At 37.7% G+C, this 21,706-nt stretch overlaps 1 protein-coding gene across 1 annotated transcript in view; it reads right to left on the bottom strand.

Annotated features, from left to right (window-relative positions):
* Window positions 1–3,837: 3,837 nt before the first annotated feature.
* LOC115220419 (carbohydrate sulfotransferase 15) overlaps window positions 3,838–21,706 on the bottom strand; it is a 26,815-nt gene continuing 8,946 nt past the window's right edge. The window contains exons 3-8 of the mRNA XM_029790541.2: window positions 21,406–21,625; window positions 20,424–20,543; window positions 17,988–18,144; window positions 9,888–10,044; window positions 8,632–8,779; window positions 3,838–5,711 (exon numbers count right to left, since the gene is read on the bottom strand). Coding sequence (XP_029646401.1) covers window positions 5,521–5,711; window positions 8,632–8,779; window positions 9,888–10,044; window positions 17,988–18,144; window positions 20,424–20,543; window positions 21,406–21,625 — 993 coding nt within the window. The 3' untranslated portion in view covers window positions 3,838–5,520. The remainder of the gene's footprint in view (window positions 5,712–8,631; window positions 8,780–9,887; window positions 10,045–17,987; window positions 18,145–20,423; window positions 20,544–21,405; window positions 21,626–21,706) is intronic.

Genomic DNA, 21,706 nt, shown 5'->3' with positions numbered 1-21,706 from the left:
TTTCAGTCGTTTGACTGTGGCCATGCTGGAGCACCGCCTTTAGTCGAGCAAATCGACCCCAGGACTTATTCTTTGTAAGCCTAGTACTTATTCTATCATTCTCTCTTTTGCCGAACCGCTAAGTTACAGGGACAGAAACGAACCAGCATCGGTTGTCAAGCGATGTTGGGGGGACAAACACAGACGCACAAATACACACACACACACATATCTCGGGAAATATTGGAAATTTGGAAAATATCAAAACGATTTTACTCTTTTTTACTCTTTTACTCTTTTACTTGTTTCAGTCATTTGACTGAGGCCATGCTGGAGCACCGCCTTTAGTCGAGCAAATCGACCCCAAGATTTACTCTTTGTAAGCCTAGTACTTATTCTATCGATCTCTTTTGTCGAACCGCTAAGTTATGGGGACGTAAACACACCAGCATCGGTATATATATATATATATATATATATATATATATATATATATATATACACACACACACATATAGACAGTGAGGAAGAGGGAGAGAGGGGAAGAGGGGCAGAGAGAGAGAGAAATTTCTTTCAGTCATATATGCATGGTGATGTATAAGAAATTTGTAGACACATGTGAAAGTGCTGAGTTATAAATGATGAATTTGTTTGTTGTCCCCATGCAATAATTCATTCACTAAATCTGAGAATAAAATATTGCTTACATCAAAAACTGTGGACATTTGGCTAACTTAAAATGATTTATCAAATGACAGTTTGGTGTCATATAGCAACCTGATGGAGTCAATATTGTCTGTATTTAGGTAGATTGTTATTCAATACCTTAAACAAATATGTATTCATGTCTTATCTCATAGGTTAAATAACCCCCATACACACACACACACACACACACACACACACACACACAACCATTGTTTCTGAATTTGAAGTCACAGCTCTTGAATGGCTTTCTTTTACTTGTTTCAGTCATTTTGACTGTGGCCATGCTGGAGCACCACCTTTAGTCGAGCAAATCGACCCCCAGGACTTATTCTTTGTAAGCCTAGTACTTATTCTATCGGTTTCTTTTGCTGAACCGCTAAGTGATGGGGACGTAAACACACCAGCGTCGGTTGTCAAGCGATGGTGGGGGGAGGGCCAAGCACAGATACACAAACGTATATACACACACACACACACACATACACATATATATATATATATATATAATATATATATATATATTATATATATATATATATATATATATATATATATACGACGGGCTTCTTTCAGTTTCCGTCTATCAAATCCACTCACAAGGGTTTGGTGGGCCCGAGGCTATAGTAGAAGACACTTGCCCAAGGTGCCACGCAGTGTGGGACTGAACCCGGAACCATGTGGTTCGTAAGCAAGCTACTTACCACACAGCCACTCCTACGCCTGCTTACCACACAGCCACTCCATTTAATGGTAATTTCACTATGGAATTGCAGAAAATGTATTTGTTCTTTAGTTAAGATGGTCATTGCATGAATAGAGAAACTCTGTTCATGGTCAGTTATACCTGTTCATACCTCAGCAATGCTTAAGTTACAGGTATTCTTGAGCCCCAGTAACGTCTTCAGACATTAAGAAGGTGAAAACTAATGATTTGAAAAAGGAAGTAACTAATAGAATAAGTATAACTGATCATTTCTTTTATTCACTTTATTTTAAACAGAAATTTATTTAACAGTATGCAATCAATGTGGAGGCAAAGGTTTATAAACAATGCAAAACCATTATTAGAACAGACATCATCACCACCACCATCACCACCGCCACCACTACCACCAACACCACCAACACTATCATTATCATCATCATCATCATCATCATCATCATCATCACCATCACCACCATCACCATCATCATCATCATCATCATCATCATCATCATCATCATCATCACCATCACCATCACCACCACCACCATCACCATCACCATCACCATCATCATCATCACCATCATCATCATCATCATCATCATCATCATCATCATCATCATCATCATCATTCAGTGTCCGTTTTCCATGCTGGCATGGGTTAGATGGTTTGACTGGGACAAGTAAGTCAGAGAGCTGTCCCAGGCTCCAGTCTGGTTTGGCTTGGTTTCCATAGATGGATGCCCTTCCTAACACCAACCATTCCAAGGGTATAGTGGGTGCCTTTTACGTGTCACCAGCACTGGCCTTGACTATGATTTCACTTGGCTTGACACGTCTTCTCAAGGACAGCAAATCACCAAAGGTCTCAATCACTTGTCATTAACCTCTATGAGACTCAACAACTGAAGATCATGCTTCACCACTTCCTCCCATGTCTTCCTGGGTCTACCTCTTCCACAGGTTCCCTCCATTCAGTAATTATATTTATTGTCTACACTCTGGTTTTATTACTCCTTTATATGTTTCAGCCTTGAGGCTGTGGCCATGCTGGGGAACCACCAATATGTTGGTGATTTTGCTTTTGCAAATCTTATTAAATAATTACGATTCACATTATGACTGACCAAACCATCACCTCTGCAAATATAACATGAGTGTTTGCCATTTACATACACAAAAGAAACTTGACTTTCAATTTGTGTTTACAAAAAAAAAGTCATCTTTCATGAGCTATCAGCCTCCCCTCGTTAATCCAGTCAAGTCTAGGAATTGAACCCATGGTAGTCATGATTATTAGCAGAAGCCCTAATTAATAAGAAAATCAAAATACTTTAAGTCATCTTTAACCCTTTTTTTATTCAGATTATTCTGCTGAATGTAATGCTTGTTTATTTACTTTGAATTTATCATCTGTTATCTTGTAGCTTCCATATTTCGATGATGTGATTGTTTATTTTAAGAATGACATTATAGGATAAGTGTGAGAGGCTGGATCTGGCCAGTCTAAGTATAAAAGAGGTAAATATTTCAGCCTCATATGACCAGTTTAAATACTTATGGATTAATGTTTATAATAGAAGAACTTATTTAAAACCAACTTATGTATATGTACATAATGAAATGAATATTCTTTACTACTCTAGGCACAAGGCCTGAAATCTTTGGGGAAGGTGCCAGTCGATTCGATCAACCCCAGTACACAACTGGTACTTAATTTATCGACCTTGAAAAGAAGAATGGCAAAGTTGACCTTGGCGGATTTTTTTTTTTACTATAGGTACAAGGCCTGAAATTTTGGGGGTGGGGACAACATTGGCCCCAGTGTTTAACTGGTACTTATTTTATTGACCCTGAAAGGAAGAAAGGCAAGGTCAACCTCAGCGGAATTTGAACTCAGAACATAAAGACAGACAAAATACCACTAAGCGTTTCACCCGGCATACTAACGTTTCTGCCTTACATAATGAAATGAATATTGACTCTAGAACAAGCTGGAATAGAGTGACCAGTTCACAATGTGGTATGGTCCCATGATCTTAAGATTTTTTCCAGCTGAAGTACCTATGTACTGTTCCGTGTTCTTTAATTCTCTTTATATTTGCTGGTGACCACATCAGCAATATTGTTCTGATCATTCAATAAATGAACAACTACATAATACTTTTATCTTTTACCTATTTCAGTCATTGGATTGTGGCCATGCTGGGGCATCACCTCGAACTTTTAGTTGGATAAATCAACCTCAGTACTTATTTTTTAAGCCTGGCACTTATTCTATCAGTCTCTTTTGCTGAACCACTAAGTTATGGTGACATAAACACACAAACACCAGTTGTCAAGTGGTAATGGTGAGGGGTGGACAAATGCAGACTCACACACATAGATATATATACGATGGGTTTCTTTCAGTTTTCCATCTACCAAATCCGTTTATAAGGCTTTAGTTGACTCGGGGTTATAGTAGAAGAAAAACACTTGCTCAAAGTGCCACTTTTTTTTGTTCTTTTACATTTTCAGGACAATCCTGTTTAATTAATCAAAAAACTAAGAGATGTTAAACGGAACAAATTGTAATAAAAGGTTTCCAAATGCAAAATTAAGATCTTGAATTTTTTTTATTTGGATGGAACAATTAATGTGGTAATATTTTATTTCAGTATCAAATAATACAAGTGGAGGAGCCACCAACATAGAAGCCAGCCAAGGATATTATACAGAAGAACAATGTTTAAACACAAGATTCTTACTGAGTTTTCATGAAAAAATGCTTGACTATTTGGTAAGTATGGCATCTTGATCTGAGATTGTATCAGTTGCATATAATGTTTACTGAAATAGAGGATGTTTAACCATTTAGCATTTAAACCAGTCATATCCAGCCAAAATATTCTACCTTTTCTATGTGCAGACTGGCCATATTCAGCCTATCACACCTACCCTACAATGTCATGTTAAAAATATACAATCACATATTCAAAATGTCGAAGCTATATGAGAATGTATGATTAATTCAAAACAGTGTAAATAAATAAGCATTTCATTTTTGTCAGAATAATCTGAATGCTAATGGGTCAACATATAAAGAAGCTGGAATGGTTGATTTTGCTAAACAGATCACTGTTTTCATTTTCTCTCAAAGTAATAATCAATATGAAGCTAGATATAAAAATAAATAAAACCAATACCTTTTGTAAAGATCAACAGTAAAATACTCTGGTTATATGATATTGTTTGTGTACCATTGAAACTTATCTGGTTTAATTTTTTTAGTAATGGAAAATTTCCAATAAATTCACTAGAAACACTTTTTCAGAGGAATTTTCTTTTCCTCTTTCAAGAACAACAATGTCTGGTAGATATGTGTTTTCACTACAAAACTTTACCAGGTAGATATCTTTGCCTCTTTAGCTTGCTTGCTGTTTCCTTTAATTTGCCAGACACAATTGTAGATATGCATTTTTATGGCTGCTGTTGTTATTGATGTTAAGGGAATTTTAATTTCCCTAATTTGACCAACATTTAGACTAAAATGACTGGAAATACTTTTTCAACCAAGAAATTTTCTTTGAGAATGTCTTGGTTCACATGCTTTTTCTCATTTTTTATTATTATTTTGTGTCAGTAAGGAAAACACCCCGATATTTGTCAGTCAGCTTAATACAAGAAGCATTTTAAAATGTCTTTCTTTCACGCGAGCTTAGCAGGTCTGAAAATCAAAGCAAACTCCTCAGCTCTCACCTTTCTTGAGTTAAATACAAATGAATTAAAGCAGTAAAAAAAAACAAATCAAATAGTTTGGAAAAAAAAATCCCTCTACATTGGTTAATCCATTGTTAAACTGTAAAAAGGGACATCTTGGCACAGTAAAAAAAACAAAAAAAAACAATAATAATATTCTTACTAATTTTGGCACAAAGCCAGAAATTTTGAGGGGAGAGGCCAAGCCGATGACATTGACCCCAGCATCTAACTGATACTTTATTTTATTAATCTCGAAAGGATTAAAGACACAGTTGACCTCAATGCGATTTGAACTCGGAACACAAACAAAATGTCACTAAATACTGCCAGACCTAAACGTTTCTGCCAAGCTAATCCACTGACATCAATCAAAAAAATATAATCTGTTATAGATCATCCCATAGAAATCGCTTGTCGTTGAGCATCAGAGAAAGTTCTTCCATGGAATATCTATAAATTTCATACAAAAATTTCTTTGTTGATAATAACATCGGTCCTAATTTTTTGTGAGCCTCAGTTCTTTCAAAAACATGATCTCCAGATGCGATTTGCTTCCTCGTTTTCTCTTCAAGAGGATCTAGAAGAAATAAAACTTAAAAAATTGATTTAGTATTCAAAATCGAAAATTGTAATGTGTGAGTGAGAGAGAGTAAGAGTGAGAAAGAGCATGCTCGAGAAAGAGTGCGTATGTAATGTACTTCTACCTACATACACATACAAACACACAAACACACTCACACACACACACATACATACATATATGCATACACACATACATACATGCATACACACACACATACATACATACATACATACATACATACATACATACATACATACATATATATATAATTTTTTGTGTAATGAGATAATAAAAACCAAGGTTGTATAGATATTAGAGCATTTATAGATAGAAGGTCTTACAGCTATTTCTAGAATATTAATTAATAATAATATCCCTTCATCGGAGACGTTGTGAGAGGAAAAATTAAGTCATAGTTAGTTTAGATGTGAGGTGGAGGAAAGCAACTAGATGTAAGATATGTATGGTTATTGAATTCGTAAATCCGTTTTATAGGCATAATGGTATATATGTGTAATATTCCAATATCCTTTGAGTAAAATCCAAAAGTCCATATATATATATATATATATATATATATGAGCCACAAAAAAGGATAAGCAAAGCATTGATGTCCATCGTTCTTGAATGGATGAGTTATCTCACATGTGTATGACTGATTTTCAGTTGTTTTAACACCCGGTACTTTGAGAGAGTCATCTCCACTGCATCATTTCGCAGCCAACCGGCAAACAAGCAAAGCACATGCCTCGCTTATGTGTGTTCGATAATGTTTATCACACTCACGCTGCTTCTGGTTCATATTTGAATTGAATCCTACGTAATGCATTTTTGGGGCATACCAGCAGATAGTTTTTTTTACAATATTTTATATATAGTCATGGAGAGGCTATTCAATTCCCCCCGGTTCAGCTCAGATACGTGATGTTGATAAGCCGCAAAAATGACGAAACATCGATGTCCATTGTTCCACAATGGGACTTGGGATGAGTTGTCCCGTCCGTCTATGACTATGACTTTTAGGTGCTTTAATATCCGGTGCTTTGAGACAGTCATCTCCACCGCATAAAATAGCAGCCGACTGGTGAACAAGCAAAGCACATACATTGTGTATATGTGTTCGATAATATATATTTCTTTACTACCCACAAGGAGCTAAACACAGAGAGGACAAACGGATTGAGTCGATTACATCGACCCCAGTGCGTAACTGGTACTAAATTTATCGATCCCCGAGTGGATGAAAGGCAAAGTCGACCTCGGCGGAATTTGAACCCAGAACGTAACGGCAGACGAAATACCTATTTCTTTATTACCCACAAGGGGCTAAACACAGAGGGGACAAACAAGGACAGACATAGGTATTAAGTCGATTACATCGACCCCAGTGCGTAACTGGTACTTAATTTATCGACCCCGAAAGGATGAAAGGCAAAGTCGACCTCGGCAGACGAAATACCGCTAAGCATTTCGCCCGGCGTACTAACGTTTCTGCCAGCTCGCTGCCTTATGTGTTCGATAATATATGGATAAGTGTATGTGCACATTGGTAAGTAGGCAAAGAAATTACGCAGTCAGTTGTCGTCCATGTAGAATGTTCATGAGTAATGAAAGATGGAAGCAAGGTGTTTGTGTCACTTCTCTTTTACAGATGAACAATTAGATGGAAAACACATGAAGCGACTTACGCCAATTGGTGGGTGTTTGAATTTCTCTATTACAGATGCTCAGTGAAATAATGAAAAAATGAATAGAGTAACATTGACCAGCCGAAGATTCACATTCTACAAAATGTGGATAGGGCATTACGAACGAAAGGAGTCAGATGTTTGAATTGGGGAAGAAAGGAGGAAAGAAAGTGAATTTAATAAAATCGTCGAACCAAGAAACGAAAAGATGTCTTTTTGAGCTTTCTTCCCCCTTAAGATAAATCATAACATTTTTTTTTTTTTTTTTTTTTTGTATGGAATAGCAAAAGGAGAACGGGCAGCAGCCAAAACGGTTGCAGAATTTTCGAGATTGATATAAGGATGAGGAAGGAAGATAAGGAAAAAAACTCATCGGTTGCTGCAATAGAAAGTAACGTAACAAAGTACCGAATAAAGGCCTGATCTGAAATCTTGCAACAGAGTGGGTTTTACATGAGTAAATAAAAACGGTCAACACCAATGATCTTTGCAGAATTTCAGTGAGAGGTCTCAGGATAGGAAACAAGGAACCAGGATCTGTTGTCGGTTATGACGATAAGGGTTCCAGTTGATGTGATCAACGGAAGAGCCTGATCGTGAAATTAACCTGCAAGTGGCTGAGCACTCCACAAACACGTGGATCCTTAACGTATATTTCTTTACTACCCACAAGGGGCTAAACACAGAGGGGACAAACAAGGACAGTCAAACGGATTAAGTCGATTACATCGACCCCAGTGCGTAACTGGTACTTAATTTATCGACCCCGAAAGGATGAAAGGCAAAGCCGACCTCGGCGGAATTTGAACTCGGAACGTAACGACAGACGAAATACGGCTACGCATTTCGCCCGGCGTGCTAACGTTTCTACCAGCTCGCCGCCTCTCCAAACACGTGGACCCTTAACGTAGTTCTTAGAGAGATTCAGCGTGACACAAGTGTGGCAAGTAAGACAAGTCCGGCCCTTTGAAATACATGTACAATTCATTTTTACCAGCTGAATGGACTGGAGCAACGTGAAATAAAGTGTCTTGCTCAAGGACACAGCACATCGTTGGGATTTGAACTCACGACCTTACGATCGTAAGCCGAACACCCTTGCCACTAAGTCACGCACCTGTAAATATTTATGATTCTTCTAATTAGCACGACTAAATGTCGATGGTGGCACAAGGACACACGACAAGCTACACTTATGGGACTTCTTTTACTGAATATTTACTTACCCATCTGTAAGAATTCAAACACTTTCTTTAACGTTCCGCTCATATCAGCTTTGTAATCTTCAGTGCGGATTATCAAAAATTGTTGCCGTGGGAAAACCTTGAACCATTCGCTCAAATAATATGAATACATTCCTATTAGTAAACGTACCTGGAAAATAAAAATCGAAGCAAAAAGTTTATATCGACCTCAGTGCGTAACTAACTGGTACTTATGTAATCGACCCCGAAAGGATGAAAGGCAAAGTTGACCTCAGCGGAATTTGAACTCAGAACGTAGCGGGAGACGAAATACCGCTAAGCATTTTGCTCAGTGTGCTAACGTTTCTTATTTCTTTATTGCCCACAAGGGGCTAAACATACAGGACAAACAAGGACAGACAAAGGGATTAAGTCGACTGGTCCCCTCCCCCAAAATTTCGGGCCTTGTGCCTAGAGTAGAAAAGATTATTTGCTACTGGAGGAAAATAGGTTTCTGCAAAGTTCGTGGTGATTTCTTTGGAAAGGAACCCAAAATCTACAGTTTAGGGTGCGGGAAAGCTTGATGGCTAAGCGAAACTAAGCCACCTTTCGCTGTTCATATAATGGTCTTTCAAGAGATGGATGTTGAATACAGACCATCCAGTTTTATGGGATGGACGTTTTCTCGAAACGTTATAGGTCTTGTTCTGTGTTCGAACACTTACAATGCAGTTATGAGTGATGTACTTGAAGAGATTGGAGTACTGAGGCTTCGTTGTGTTTCAGATGCAGAGGGACAGGTCTAGAAAGATTATTTCAGTTGCCCACTAGCCTAGTTGTGTTTGGTGGGCAAAGAATGAAGCTACGTGTGTTCTCGGGGACACTTAACATAAAAACTGATGAACTCCAACTTGTCTGTTGATTTAAGTGACTCAGTGTGAGGAGCTGGGAACTTTGTGTAGTATATGAATGTATGTTGTGTACTTGCGATGCAATAGGGGATGGGTAAACCGACAGGTGCACCGACAAGTACGAGGGAGAAATATTACAGCTTCTATCTTGTGATGAATTCATAAGGGGAAGATAAACTTCACCGTTATTGCTGAAATATTGATGGCAATCAGCAAATCGATGTATAGTCACATTATTGATCTCTACAGGGTGTCCACAAAGTCTGGGTACATGGGAATTAACACATACTTTAAGAAATTATTTCTTATATTTAATTGTTTGTTATTATTTTTTTTTACTCCATGTACCCAGACTTTGTGGACACCCTGTATAGTAACTTTACTTACCATTGTCTTCATATGCAGAGATTTATCAAATAAGCAAAGTCGGATATCAAGCGTTTCCGTGCATTTCTGAAGCTCATTCCAAGAATTCTTAACTTCTTTATCGAAATCTTCTACTGACACATTTTTCCTTTTTATAAACAAGTAATCTGAGAATAATCTGGAAATAAAATCAAACAAGAACTTATTAATAGTTTACTTATTCACACACACACACACACACACACACAAAGCGCACATATATACAAATGCATACAAGCACACACAGACACAAGCTCACGCAACAGCACACACATACACACACACATACACTGCATTAACAAATACAAACACACTGAACCACGTACTTTCGATCATTAATCATTCATATATTTCAGAATAGCTCATTTAATAACACTGGCCAACAAAATTCTTGTTGCATTGATACCAAGACTTGGCATTACTTACTTCGAGGATGCTGAATTCAGATATGAAGTTAGTTTTTCTCTGTAAACTCTAGATTATTTGCAATTAGGCGTAGGAGGGGCTGTGTGGTAAGATCAAGATTTTTTTTTTTTTTACAGCCTAGATTCTAGAACTTCAACTGCAGTTTTGGAGAGTCCCAAATCACGCACTAAATCAGTTCTGTTTGGTTAAATTGTTCAGGAGTTTTTTTTTCGGTATCATAAGAGGGGGTCTTGGAATTCGAAAGTAATTTCTTGATTTTCGTTATCATCCTCGTACACTTGTTTGCTAGCTTCGTCTTCGGAAGCGGTAAACCCAAGGCCAATTGGAATCGGGAGTGTCTCGGAGTGCATAATAAGTCTAATTGTTAAAAGATTATTGGGAGATGATACTTTACGCCTATTTTTTTTTTTTTTGCCAATGCCTTTTGTGTTGACCATTAAAAAAATAATAACAGTCACCTGCGTGGTCCCTGGGCACTTGCCAAACCATAGGAACACCAAACTGCAGACCCTTTTATTTTCTTTTTCTCCAGTCTCTAGACATTTCCTCTCGTTATGACACACAACATGAGGAACCCATTCTTTGTCTAGGTTGTCTAGGGCTATTCCCAAACAGGCTTTATAAGTCCGTCTCACAGACAATGTGATATTGCACCTTTGACGAATAAGGGTGAAGGAGCCACAGACATACCAGTAGCCATCAGGATTATTCACACATCTATGTTTACCTGAAGAAGCCATGATCAGATCTGGAAAAGCACAATTGTCAATTCTTTGTAAATAGGATATGTATATCTGTATGTCAAATGATCTCAATATGTCAAATTATTTCATTACGTCTAATTTAACTATAAATGTTAATCTTCAAATTGCTAGAAAACTAGAACATGGAGAGAAAAACCGATTACAGACTTGAAATTAGCACACAAAAAAAATTAGAATCAGAAAAAAAATCTTATAAAATAGAAAAATGAAGAAAAAATTGTCCAGTATAATCTTACTCAATTATACAATTATCCGGCCCTCGGATCAATACATGATTAACTCGGTCACATGATCGCTCGGTGATAATATGTATATGATACGTGTGTGTTTCTGAGTGTGTGTGTGTGTGTGTGTGTGTGTGTGCGTGCGTACTTATGTACGTGTGTGCCTGTGTGTATGTGCGTGCTTGTGTACGTGTGTGCCTGTGTGTGTGTGTTCCCGCGTGCATGCTTGTGTGTGTGTGTACGTGCGTGCTTGTGTGTATGTGTGTATGTGTGTGTGTGTGTGCTATAACTTGGCATAAAAAAAGAAAACAATTGTCCGCGAATATCCCGTATGGACACGATGTTCACATTGGTCGCAATACAGTATTTGCTACTATATTTATGCGCAGGCGTGGCTCTGTGGCATGGCTTCGGATTGAGTCTCACTGCGTGACACCATGAGTAAGTGTCACCTACTATAGCCTCAAGCCGACCAAATCCTTAGTGTGTGGATTTAGTAGACAGAAACTGAAAGAACCCCGTCCTATGTGTATGTGTGTGCGTGTGTGTGCATCTTTCTGTTTGTCCCCACCACGGCTTGACAACCGGTGTTGGTGAGTTTACATCCCTGTAAATTTCACTGGGTACAACTTTCAACATGACACCGCTCCGCTAACCGCAGAAAATTTGTCTGTAACTCTTTCCTTCAATGTTTTTTTCTTCACAACATCATACCTTCATAGCAATGATACTGGAAGACTACATTATTATAGCCGATTTTCAGATTTTGCACCTCCTTTTAAAAAATGTGCATTTTACGAATAAAAAAATTCAGGTCCAATATGTAAGTAGGCACAGGCGTGGCTGTGCGGTAAAGAAGCATGCTTCCCAACCACATGGTTCCAGGTTCAGTCCCTCTACGTGGCACCTTGGGCAGGTGTCTTCTACTATAGGCTTGGGCCGACCAAAACCTTGCGAGTGGAAGCTCGTCCTGTGTGTGTGTGTGAGTGTGTTTATGTTTGCGTGTGTCTATGTTTGTTCCTCCATCTCGCCATCGCTTGACAACCGATGCTGGTGTGTTTATGTCCCCGTAACCTTAGCGGTTCGGCAATAAAGAGGCCGATAAATAAGTACTAGGCTTACAAAGAATATGTCCTGGGGTCGATTTCTTCGCCTAAAATCCTTTAAGGCGGTGCTGCAACATAATCGCAGTCAAATGACTGAAACAAGCAAAAGAATAAAAGAATATTGTGTGTGTGTGTGTGTGTGTGTGTGTGTGTGTGTGTGTGTGTGTGTGTGTGTGTGTGTGTGTGTGTGTGCGTCTGTGAGTGTGTGTGTGCGTATGTACGTGCGCATGCTAACGTTGCGTGCTTGTGTGATTGTCTGTGTAAATCCGCGTACTTTCTTGTATGTGCGTTTGTGCTTATGGGTATGTTTGACCTAGCCTTTCGTGACCTCTTTAAGGGGTCATTCCTTTGTCTCTCCTAGAACCTCTAGGCAGCTCTTTACTAACATTTCTGCAGTCCCTTTGGTTCGAATCTTCTTTTCATCAGTGATCACTGATCTTACCCAGCCAAGCACGGTAGCCAAATCGGTTCAGATTTCGATGGAGTGCAGCCCTCATTTCAGCACATACACACATATACACACACAATACACAGGCACACACGTTCTCTCGCACAAGCACTCTCTCTTTTTCTCGCTCACACACACATATACATATAGCTCACACACTCACCCAGCTACACAGTACATACACACCATACACTTTCTCACACATATACACACACACTCGCGCACACACTCCTCAAAACCATACAGCACATACACGCACAAATACACACACACACACACATCATTTTTGCGTAGATCATATATATATATATATATTATTTCATGTTTTACATACCTCATTTTAAATTATACAAGGCAACAAAGATTTTATTACAGAAGACCAAATGAGTGTTCTTAGCTAATTTCGGTTTGCTGATTTCAAATCTGTAATTAAATTTTTTCTATCGTGTCTAGGTTTTCGTGTAAAATGCAAATCACTCAGTAAAACTTCCCACCACGTCCAGATTTTTGGTTTTAATCGTTTTAAAGCCAGTAATATAAAACTTACTTTCCAAGGTTAAAGCAAATTTTGTTTGCCTATTTTACATAAATTCTAACGATTTTGATCAATAAAATTTATCCTGAATCGACAACTCTGAGTCCAGAGCATAGTAACGGCCCAACGGTCAGTCGCTATATGACAGTCAAGTAGAGCTGTTGTTGTTCTTCTTCTTCTCCTCCTTCCAATCAGGACTCACGCCATTAGCCGCAAAGAATAATCTCTAATTCGAGCCTACTCTAAGCTACTAAGAATGCGTGTGGCAACTTGAAGATCCATCCACCACACGCGATAGACTGGCGGTTGCACGGACGCCAAAGCTACGTTGTTATCCTCATTCCGTAAACGGTGGCTTTTAACGGTTGGAGAGCTGAACCATCCAGAGGTACAGAGGATTCGCAATCTAAACTACGGTCTAAAAGTTTACCACACTATAGTGGGTTACACCACGGTTCCTCTGCTTTGTGGCACAAGTAGGAAGAAAGTGTGAGAGAAAGTTGTGGTGAAAGAGTACAGCGGTACTCTTCAGAAGGTGATGTACTGTTCAACGGACTCAGTTCCCAATACAACCACGTTTTTTAATGACGATATGTAAAGTACAAGGACAGACCATGCTGAATATCTTAATTTTTATCCTGAGAAGCCACTATTCAAGCATAGTCAGCTGTATGTGGCTTTAAGCCAGGGAATAAAGACAAATTGTTAGAAGAAAAGCAGGTCTACCAGAATTTGCTGTCATAAAAAGCGTTCTTTAAACAAACAAAAGGTTCAATTTTCTTTTTCTTTTTTTGTGCGGAAAGCATGATCAAAACCTTTTAAGAAATGCGTTCATATTCACAATTTTGATCATGCATTTAACAAAATACTATTATTTGCTTGTTTCCAATTAAAGAAGTCCATAAGTTAGATTAGATATACATATATCTATACGTTCCATGATTCCTATATATATATATATATATATATATATATATATATATATATGTATATATGAATAAATGAAAGAATGGAGTCGAACGAAGATGTTAACAAAATTCCTTTACTCTCGACACATGTCGAGGAATTATGAATGAGAAGAGTTGCAAAATTTGTGCCTCGCTTGCTCACGGAAGCTCAAAAGCAGTCACGAATGAAAGCGTATTGCGAACTGAAAAGAATAGTTCAGGATTCAAGTGAATCAGGCACCCAAGTGGTAAGACACCGAGTCGGATCGAGAATTAAAAACACTCATTATCGCTTTGTTTACCATGTAGGCAATCATTGAAATTTTTGTTTGTCTTGTTGTCGAGAGAGGCTCCCTTTCTTTCCTGGTGAGAAGATTGCATAATGCACCCTTTATTCCTTTGGAATGAAAACATGCTGTCTTCGAAACATGTGTCGAGAGTAAAGGAATTTTGTTAACATCTTCGTTCGACTCCATTCTTTCATTTATTCATATACAACACACAAATTTCTGCACAGGAACCCGGAGTTTCTACCCTTAACAGGTCGCTTCAACCGTGTTTCTGACGTGAATTTGCTACCCAGGTTTCGGTTAAACGAATTTTCCATGCTGACGATAAACATAGGATAATTCATTGACCTACTTAAATATATATATATATATTATTTACATTATTTACAATTGACGATATTTGTCCTCATCTTTCCTTTGGAAACAATTCAAATTTTGTAGGAGTCCATGCCTTGTAGAATTCAAGCTGTAATCACTGGCAAAGGCGGTCCTACCCTATATATATATATATATATATATATATATATGACGTGCTTCTTTCAGTGTGTGTCTATCATAGCCACTCACAAGGCTTTGGTCTGCCGGATCTATAGTAAAGTCACTTGCCCAAGGTACACTACAGCAGGACTGAACCGGGAAATATAGGGCTAGGAGGTAATCTCCTTACCACATAACCAAAACTGCACTTAGTTATATTTATGTGTGTGTGTGCGTGTGTGTGTGTGTGTGTGTGTGTGTGTGTAACTGTATGTGTAAATGGGTGTGTTTAAGTGTGCGTGTGTATAAAAATATATACACGTATATATATTCATATATATACACAAATACATATATATATACACACATACATACATGTATATATATATATATATATATATATATATATATATATATATATATATGTGTGTGTGTGTGTGTGTGTGTGTATATACGAGGGGGTATCCAAAAGTAACTGGAAACGTTGTCTGTGGGACAAGCATGTGACCACCAGAAGCCACTTGATGCAACCCCCAGGCATCAGTCTGCCGACCGGCGTCGTCATTTGAGGTAGTACTGCCGCGTGGTGCGTCTTTGTTTTGCAATGCTCCTCCCCTGTTCCTCGATTTTTGCGATGCCTGAACGAAGGAACAGCATGCTCCCGTGAAATTCTGTTTTCTGCCGGGGGAAACAGCGGCCGAAACAATTTTCATGCACCAAACAGCTTCCAACGACGCTGCTATGAGCAAAACACAAGTTTACGAGTGGTTTTCACGCTTTAGAAATGATCACTTGTCCCTTGTTGAACACCAGCCTCGTTCAAGGTGACCGTCGATCTCCCGAACGAAGGAAATCATCATGAAAATTCAGGAACTGGTCTTGGAGGACCGTCACCGAACATTTGACGAACTTGTTGATATGACTGGTGTGTCTTAGAGATCCTGCCAACGAATTTTGATCGAAGAATTATGAATGAAAATAGTTGCAAAATTTGTGCCTCGCTTGCTCACGGAAGCTCAAAAGCAGTCACGAATGAATGCGTATTGCGAACTGAAAAGAATAGTTCAGGATTCAAGTGAATCAGGCACCCAAATGGTAAGACACCGAGTCGGATCGAGAATTAAAATAAGTACAACAAAAATAGACGAATACATACGCGGGTACCGAAGTACAGACTGAAAGATATTCAGGTTGTGTATGTGATTAATTGAACCCAGGTGAGAATATCACTAGCCCATGAACTAATCAGGAAACGCACATTGTACTCAATGTACGGTCCATAATATACTTCGTATCTATGCGAGAAGCAGGTTCTGAGAAAGGTGAATTATAAGTAAATAGATAACAACAGATAGATAATGTCTAAGTTTAAAAGAGTGATGGTTGTGAAGTCGGTTCTTTTGGTCAACGGAACAACCGATTTAAGTGAAAGTAGTAGTGTTTGTCATAACAGTACACCGATATATTACATTTTTAGGTAAACATCGACCCTGGAGTGGACAATGGTTGTCATCCCTAAAATTACATTTATTATTAGTAGTCGATATTATGCTCAACAGTAAAATTATTGCAAGTAAAACTGTTAATGTCTAAGTAGGTACTATAGCTGCTATCAGCGGTTGTGTTTATAGTGTTAGGGTTGTCATTGTCATTTGTTATATTAGGCGCATCAACTCGCACATTATGATTAACGTCGTTAGGGACTACACAAGAGTTTACAGGCTGTGGGACGGGGGATGATGGCATCATAGGTTGCTTGTCGGTATCATTAATCAAATTCAGCATGTTTATATCACTTTTAGCGGAAGGCAGTATAGAAACAGGCCTATGAACGCATGATCCTGATTTAGCCAAAATGGATCATAACTCCTACCAGGGAGAAGATTCCATCCTTTGCTGTTCGATCCCTCTACTACGTCCCTTCACTTCCATCATCGCTATAAATCTTACGTACACTTTACCCACACATGACATCGCGTTTTCTTCAACTGTAATACTACTTATCTTAACTAACAGATTCTTCCTATGAGCAGCAAAGGTCACAGAATCATGAAGTTGCACATGCTGTTGGCTCTTGAATGCTTTTGAGTGCTGTGGCCCATGTATTCACCTTTTTTCTAACGATGTAATATCTCCATTAATCATATAAAAATTCGTTGGAAACAGCTGTAGTGAATTGACACACTATCCATCTGTTGTTGCTATATATATATATATATATATATATATATATATATATATATATATATAAATGTACGTATGAGAAAGGGGACAAAATTGAGAAATTGACATGCACACATCAGTTTATTCAAAGTTATTCAAATTCCATAAAATGAAATTCCTGTCCTACAGCCATTAACATATCCAATTAGTTCAATTACAGGAATTAAACTAATTAATCAATGATGAAATTTCTCAAAAGGGAGTTACATTTCAACGAGTTGGTTGACCTACGACATTAATTGATTAATGGATACATTAATCAATTACACACACACACACACACACACACACCACACACACACACACATATATATATATATATATATATATATAATATATATATATATATATATACACATACATACATAAAGTCCCGTGTTTCTGAACTTCAGGTAATAATGAAGTCACTATTCAATATTAGTTTACATACTTTTTCGTTGGCAGTCATGTTAGAGGATAATTACTCGCCTTGTTTGGAAATCTATGGAATACCCTGCATGTTTTTTGTATGCCAATCTGTTGCATATATGACTTATTAACCAAATAAACTTATAATGAAATGATACAAGAAATTAATAATATCAATTAAAAGTTTGCTTTCTTTTTACTTTCTTAATTGTTTCTTTTTTTTTTGGTTCTTACCTTTCAATTGGATTTCTCAACAACAAAATAAATTTAACGTTTGGTGTCAGGTGTGAAATACAATGAGGTGTCAAGACTTTAGGTTGCTCAAGACCTTTATTTTGCGGGATAAACGGCCATCCAGTGAAATCCCAGAAAACTGTAGGACTACCGTCACCTGAAATGCACAACAAATATTGTATTTAAGGTACAAGTTGAGGGCAGAGCGGCTTATGGTTGAGATTTTACTTGATATTATAGTATTTATTTCTTTCTCAGAATCTATAATAGTGGAAGTCAAATGAAACTATCCGACTGAGAATGGAAACTCGAAAAGAGTGAGAATGATTAAAACAGGGATTAAAGCACAACGAATGGAACAAAAACTCGGTTCACCTGGTTATTATTTCTCATTCTACAGTGTTCAAGAATTAGATTCAGTCAACAAATACATTGTGTCCTCTCCCTACTCTTTCTCAAAAGTTAATTGAAAGTTATTCAACCGAACAAAGAAGTCAGACAACATGTCAAATCGCGTGCTGTATGAGAAGAAATATGTTATAGACTTAACTATACAGTAGTTGTACTGTAGTGTTGCCCACCGTAAAACGCTTTCACTCAAACAATGACGATGACATGACTCTATGGTCCGAGAGGTTTGATCCACAACCACGTGTCTATAGTCAGCACCACGACGTTTTCCATATATTATCCAGCGAATCACTTGGAAATATGATCATTGACATTTCCTGAGATCTTTGGGTGTTTAAGGTATTTCAACAACTGGATACGCTTGCTAGGTAATCCTACAAGGGTTCATCGAGCCCAGACTTGTGCCCATTAAACACTACTCCCGGTAGAAATACTCCTTCCATGGATGACACCTTTTGATGTTCAATCGCTTTTCCCTTTTCTATCTCCACAATCAACTTAATGCCCCTCTGTTAACTGACCCTAGAGATGTCCACGGAAGGGTATTCTAGAATTGCTTTTAGATTGACTATAAGTGCCTCGTGAGTGGGATTAGGCAAACTGAAGCTGTGCGCAGGACCATCATGTGTCTGCGCGCGCACGTGTGTGTATACATCGGCGAAAGATTTTATCGTTAACCTCCAGTTAAGGAAATTTAATTCTATTATTCTGTAAAATATTACTTAATCAGTTTAAATGTACACAAATGCATGAAAATAATTTCTAACTCCATTAGACATTCTAAAATACTATTAAATTTCATTCAATTTTTTTTTTAAATGTAAAATCGGACAGAACTTATAAGATGACCTGATATTTGCATCATGTGTACTTTATATACAATTTTTACATTCGCTAGAAAGTTCAGAATATGTTATTTTGAGGTTCCTCAACTTGGAGTTTAATTATAAACGTTGATGTGTCTCTCTAAAGCAGTGGTTCTCAGTCAGAGTCCATGAGGCCTTTAGGGGTCTACATAAGATTTTATTGTTAAAATTTATGTGTTGTAAATTGGTTATACTTTTACAATACACAAAATATTTCAACATTTTTTTTAAATACAATTCCTAATAATATTTAATTAAATAAATACTAGCACTATGACCCAGTAACGCCGGGTCAAAGTGCTAGTGCATCCATATACAGCTGCGTGCGTGCGCACATACACCCGAGTACTGTCCAAATCTCCGACCAATCACATACAGCTAGCTGGCATTCAATTGGCGTATCAAGTTTCGGGCATTTTGATTGGGTTTTGGATAGAAAATTCACAAAAAATTCACTTCTATTGATTTTGTAATGGCTTTGTGAGGTGACTGGGGAAATGTAAAGATGTGCACGACCACCCTTGGACGATTTTCAATGACCATAGAAAGTGCGAGCCCTCTGAAAAATTGTGGATTTGTATAAAAGACACGCACACAGACAGACATTTTGCCGTTTTTATAGAGAGAGATAATGGAACGTTTTAAAACATTAAATGGATATGAGGGCCCATCTGAGTAAAATAGGAATTAAACGGAGCCAGATGCAAAAAATAGTTGAGAACCACCACTATAGATACAGTTAAGCATCAAGATACTAGAGCAGGGTTTTCTCAACCAATTTTTATCTATGGACGCCTTTGATTACTACTTTATTTTGGTGGACCCTCCACAGCCATTCAGTGTTTAAAAACTAGTTTTGTAGAAACTTCTTTCAAAATTACTATTTTGCTTTTCACATATTAACTTGTGTAGGTTGAACTATGTAAAGTGTTAGAGAAAGAAACCCAGCTGTTTCTTACAATGCATACCAATACATACATCAAAAGCACATTTTTTCAAGCGCCCTTAAAATACCATTGTGGATCCCAAGTTTATTATTTTGTTGCGTGGACCGCTAAAAGTTTGATATGGGCCCTCAGGGGCCATATGGATTCCGGTTGAGAACCACTATTCTAGAGGCTTAACTATGCGCTTTAGGAAAGAGTTGTACCATACTCACATATTATATGGGATCTTAAATTTCCAGAAGAGTCATTCAGACGTTTGGCAGCAATATCAAATACATTCAGATAATCTTCAAATGACTGTAGTCTGCCGTTTCGTGTAAATACGTCATACCCTGTACATCACAAAAAACATGAACATTATCAACAACAGTTAAAGGCTTCAACGAAAGTGCAAAAACTATCAAGAATGACAAGTTTGGGGAATAGTTTTAAAAAGAATAATTCTAAATTGAAATTTAGGATTGTTTTTTTATGAGAATGACATGTCCCAGTTAGCATTTTGTTCGAGTTGTGGACATAACTATATAGGACAGACAAGTATGGGAATTAGAGGAAGAACCATTCTATATAAGGAACAAATCCGTTTCCCAAAGTACAGATAATACTTTATCCAGAACCACTACAACAGTTTCGATCCATCATGCACCGATACCTTGCAAGTGAGCTGCTATAGAAACAGTTGTGATGCATCGTGGGTGCAGATGTGTCTTCTCGGGTGATTTTTCAAACTGTACCTCGTTTTTTGTTCGCCGTTTCGCTTATTTCTAAGACAATACATTTTGATAATTATAGTGTTAGGAAGGGCATTGGCGTTAGGAAGGGCATCCAGCTGTAGAAACTCTGCCAAATCAAGATTGGAGCCTGGTGCAGCCATCTGGTTCGCCAGCCCTCAGTCAAAAACGGCCAACCCGTGCTAGCATGAAAAGCGGACGTTAAACGACGACGACGATGATGATGATGATGATGGCGTATTGTGTGCCTCTACAATGAAAAATTCTCATATAAACAATAAAATAAAGAATACGAGGATAAAATATTAAGGAATCAAAATTAAAATTAATGAATTAAGGTTCTTAGACCTTGCATTTAAGGAACTAAAACCCAGACATATAGAGGGGTGGATTCAATACATTAGTTCAATCTAAGCAACTTTTCCTTCGGATTAAAAATAATAAAATAAAGTGAAAGATTTACCGAATCGTCTCCACGACCACCAGTGAGTTTCTTTTCCATTCAATGCACTTGTTTGGAGTAATTCTTGATGTTGTAATAGTCGAGAAAAAAGATCAGTTGTACCACATTTGTCAACTCCAACCAGATAAAAATATGGTAAACAGCGCAAAGTTAAGGTTTTTCCGTCCGGCTTTTCATACCAACAAGGGTTCTTGAAGCGATTCGAAAATGGTATCGCTTTCTAGAAACAGAAATATACTACGATAAAAGCTTCACATGAAATAAAGAAAATGGCATTACTTTTTGACTCACCCTCGTACAC

The sequence above is a fragment of the Octopus sinensis genome, linkage group LG16, assembly GCF_006345805.1.
Source record: "Octopus sinensis linkage group LG16, ASM634580v1, whole genome shotgun sequence".
Classification (NCBI taxonomy): Eukaryota; Metazoa; Mollusca; class Cephalopoda; order Octopoda; family Octopodidae; genus Octopus; species Octopus sinensis.
The sequence above is the reverse complement of the archived record's forward strand: the minus strand, read 5'-3'. Positions and strand labels throughout refer to the sequence as shown.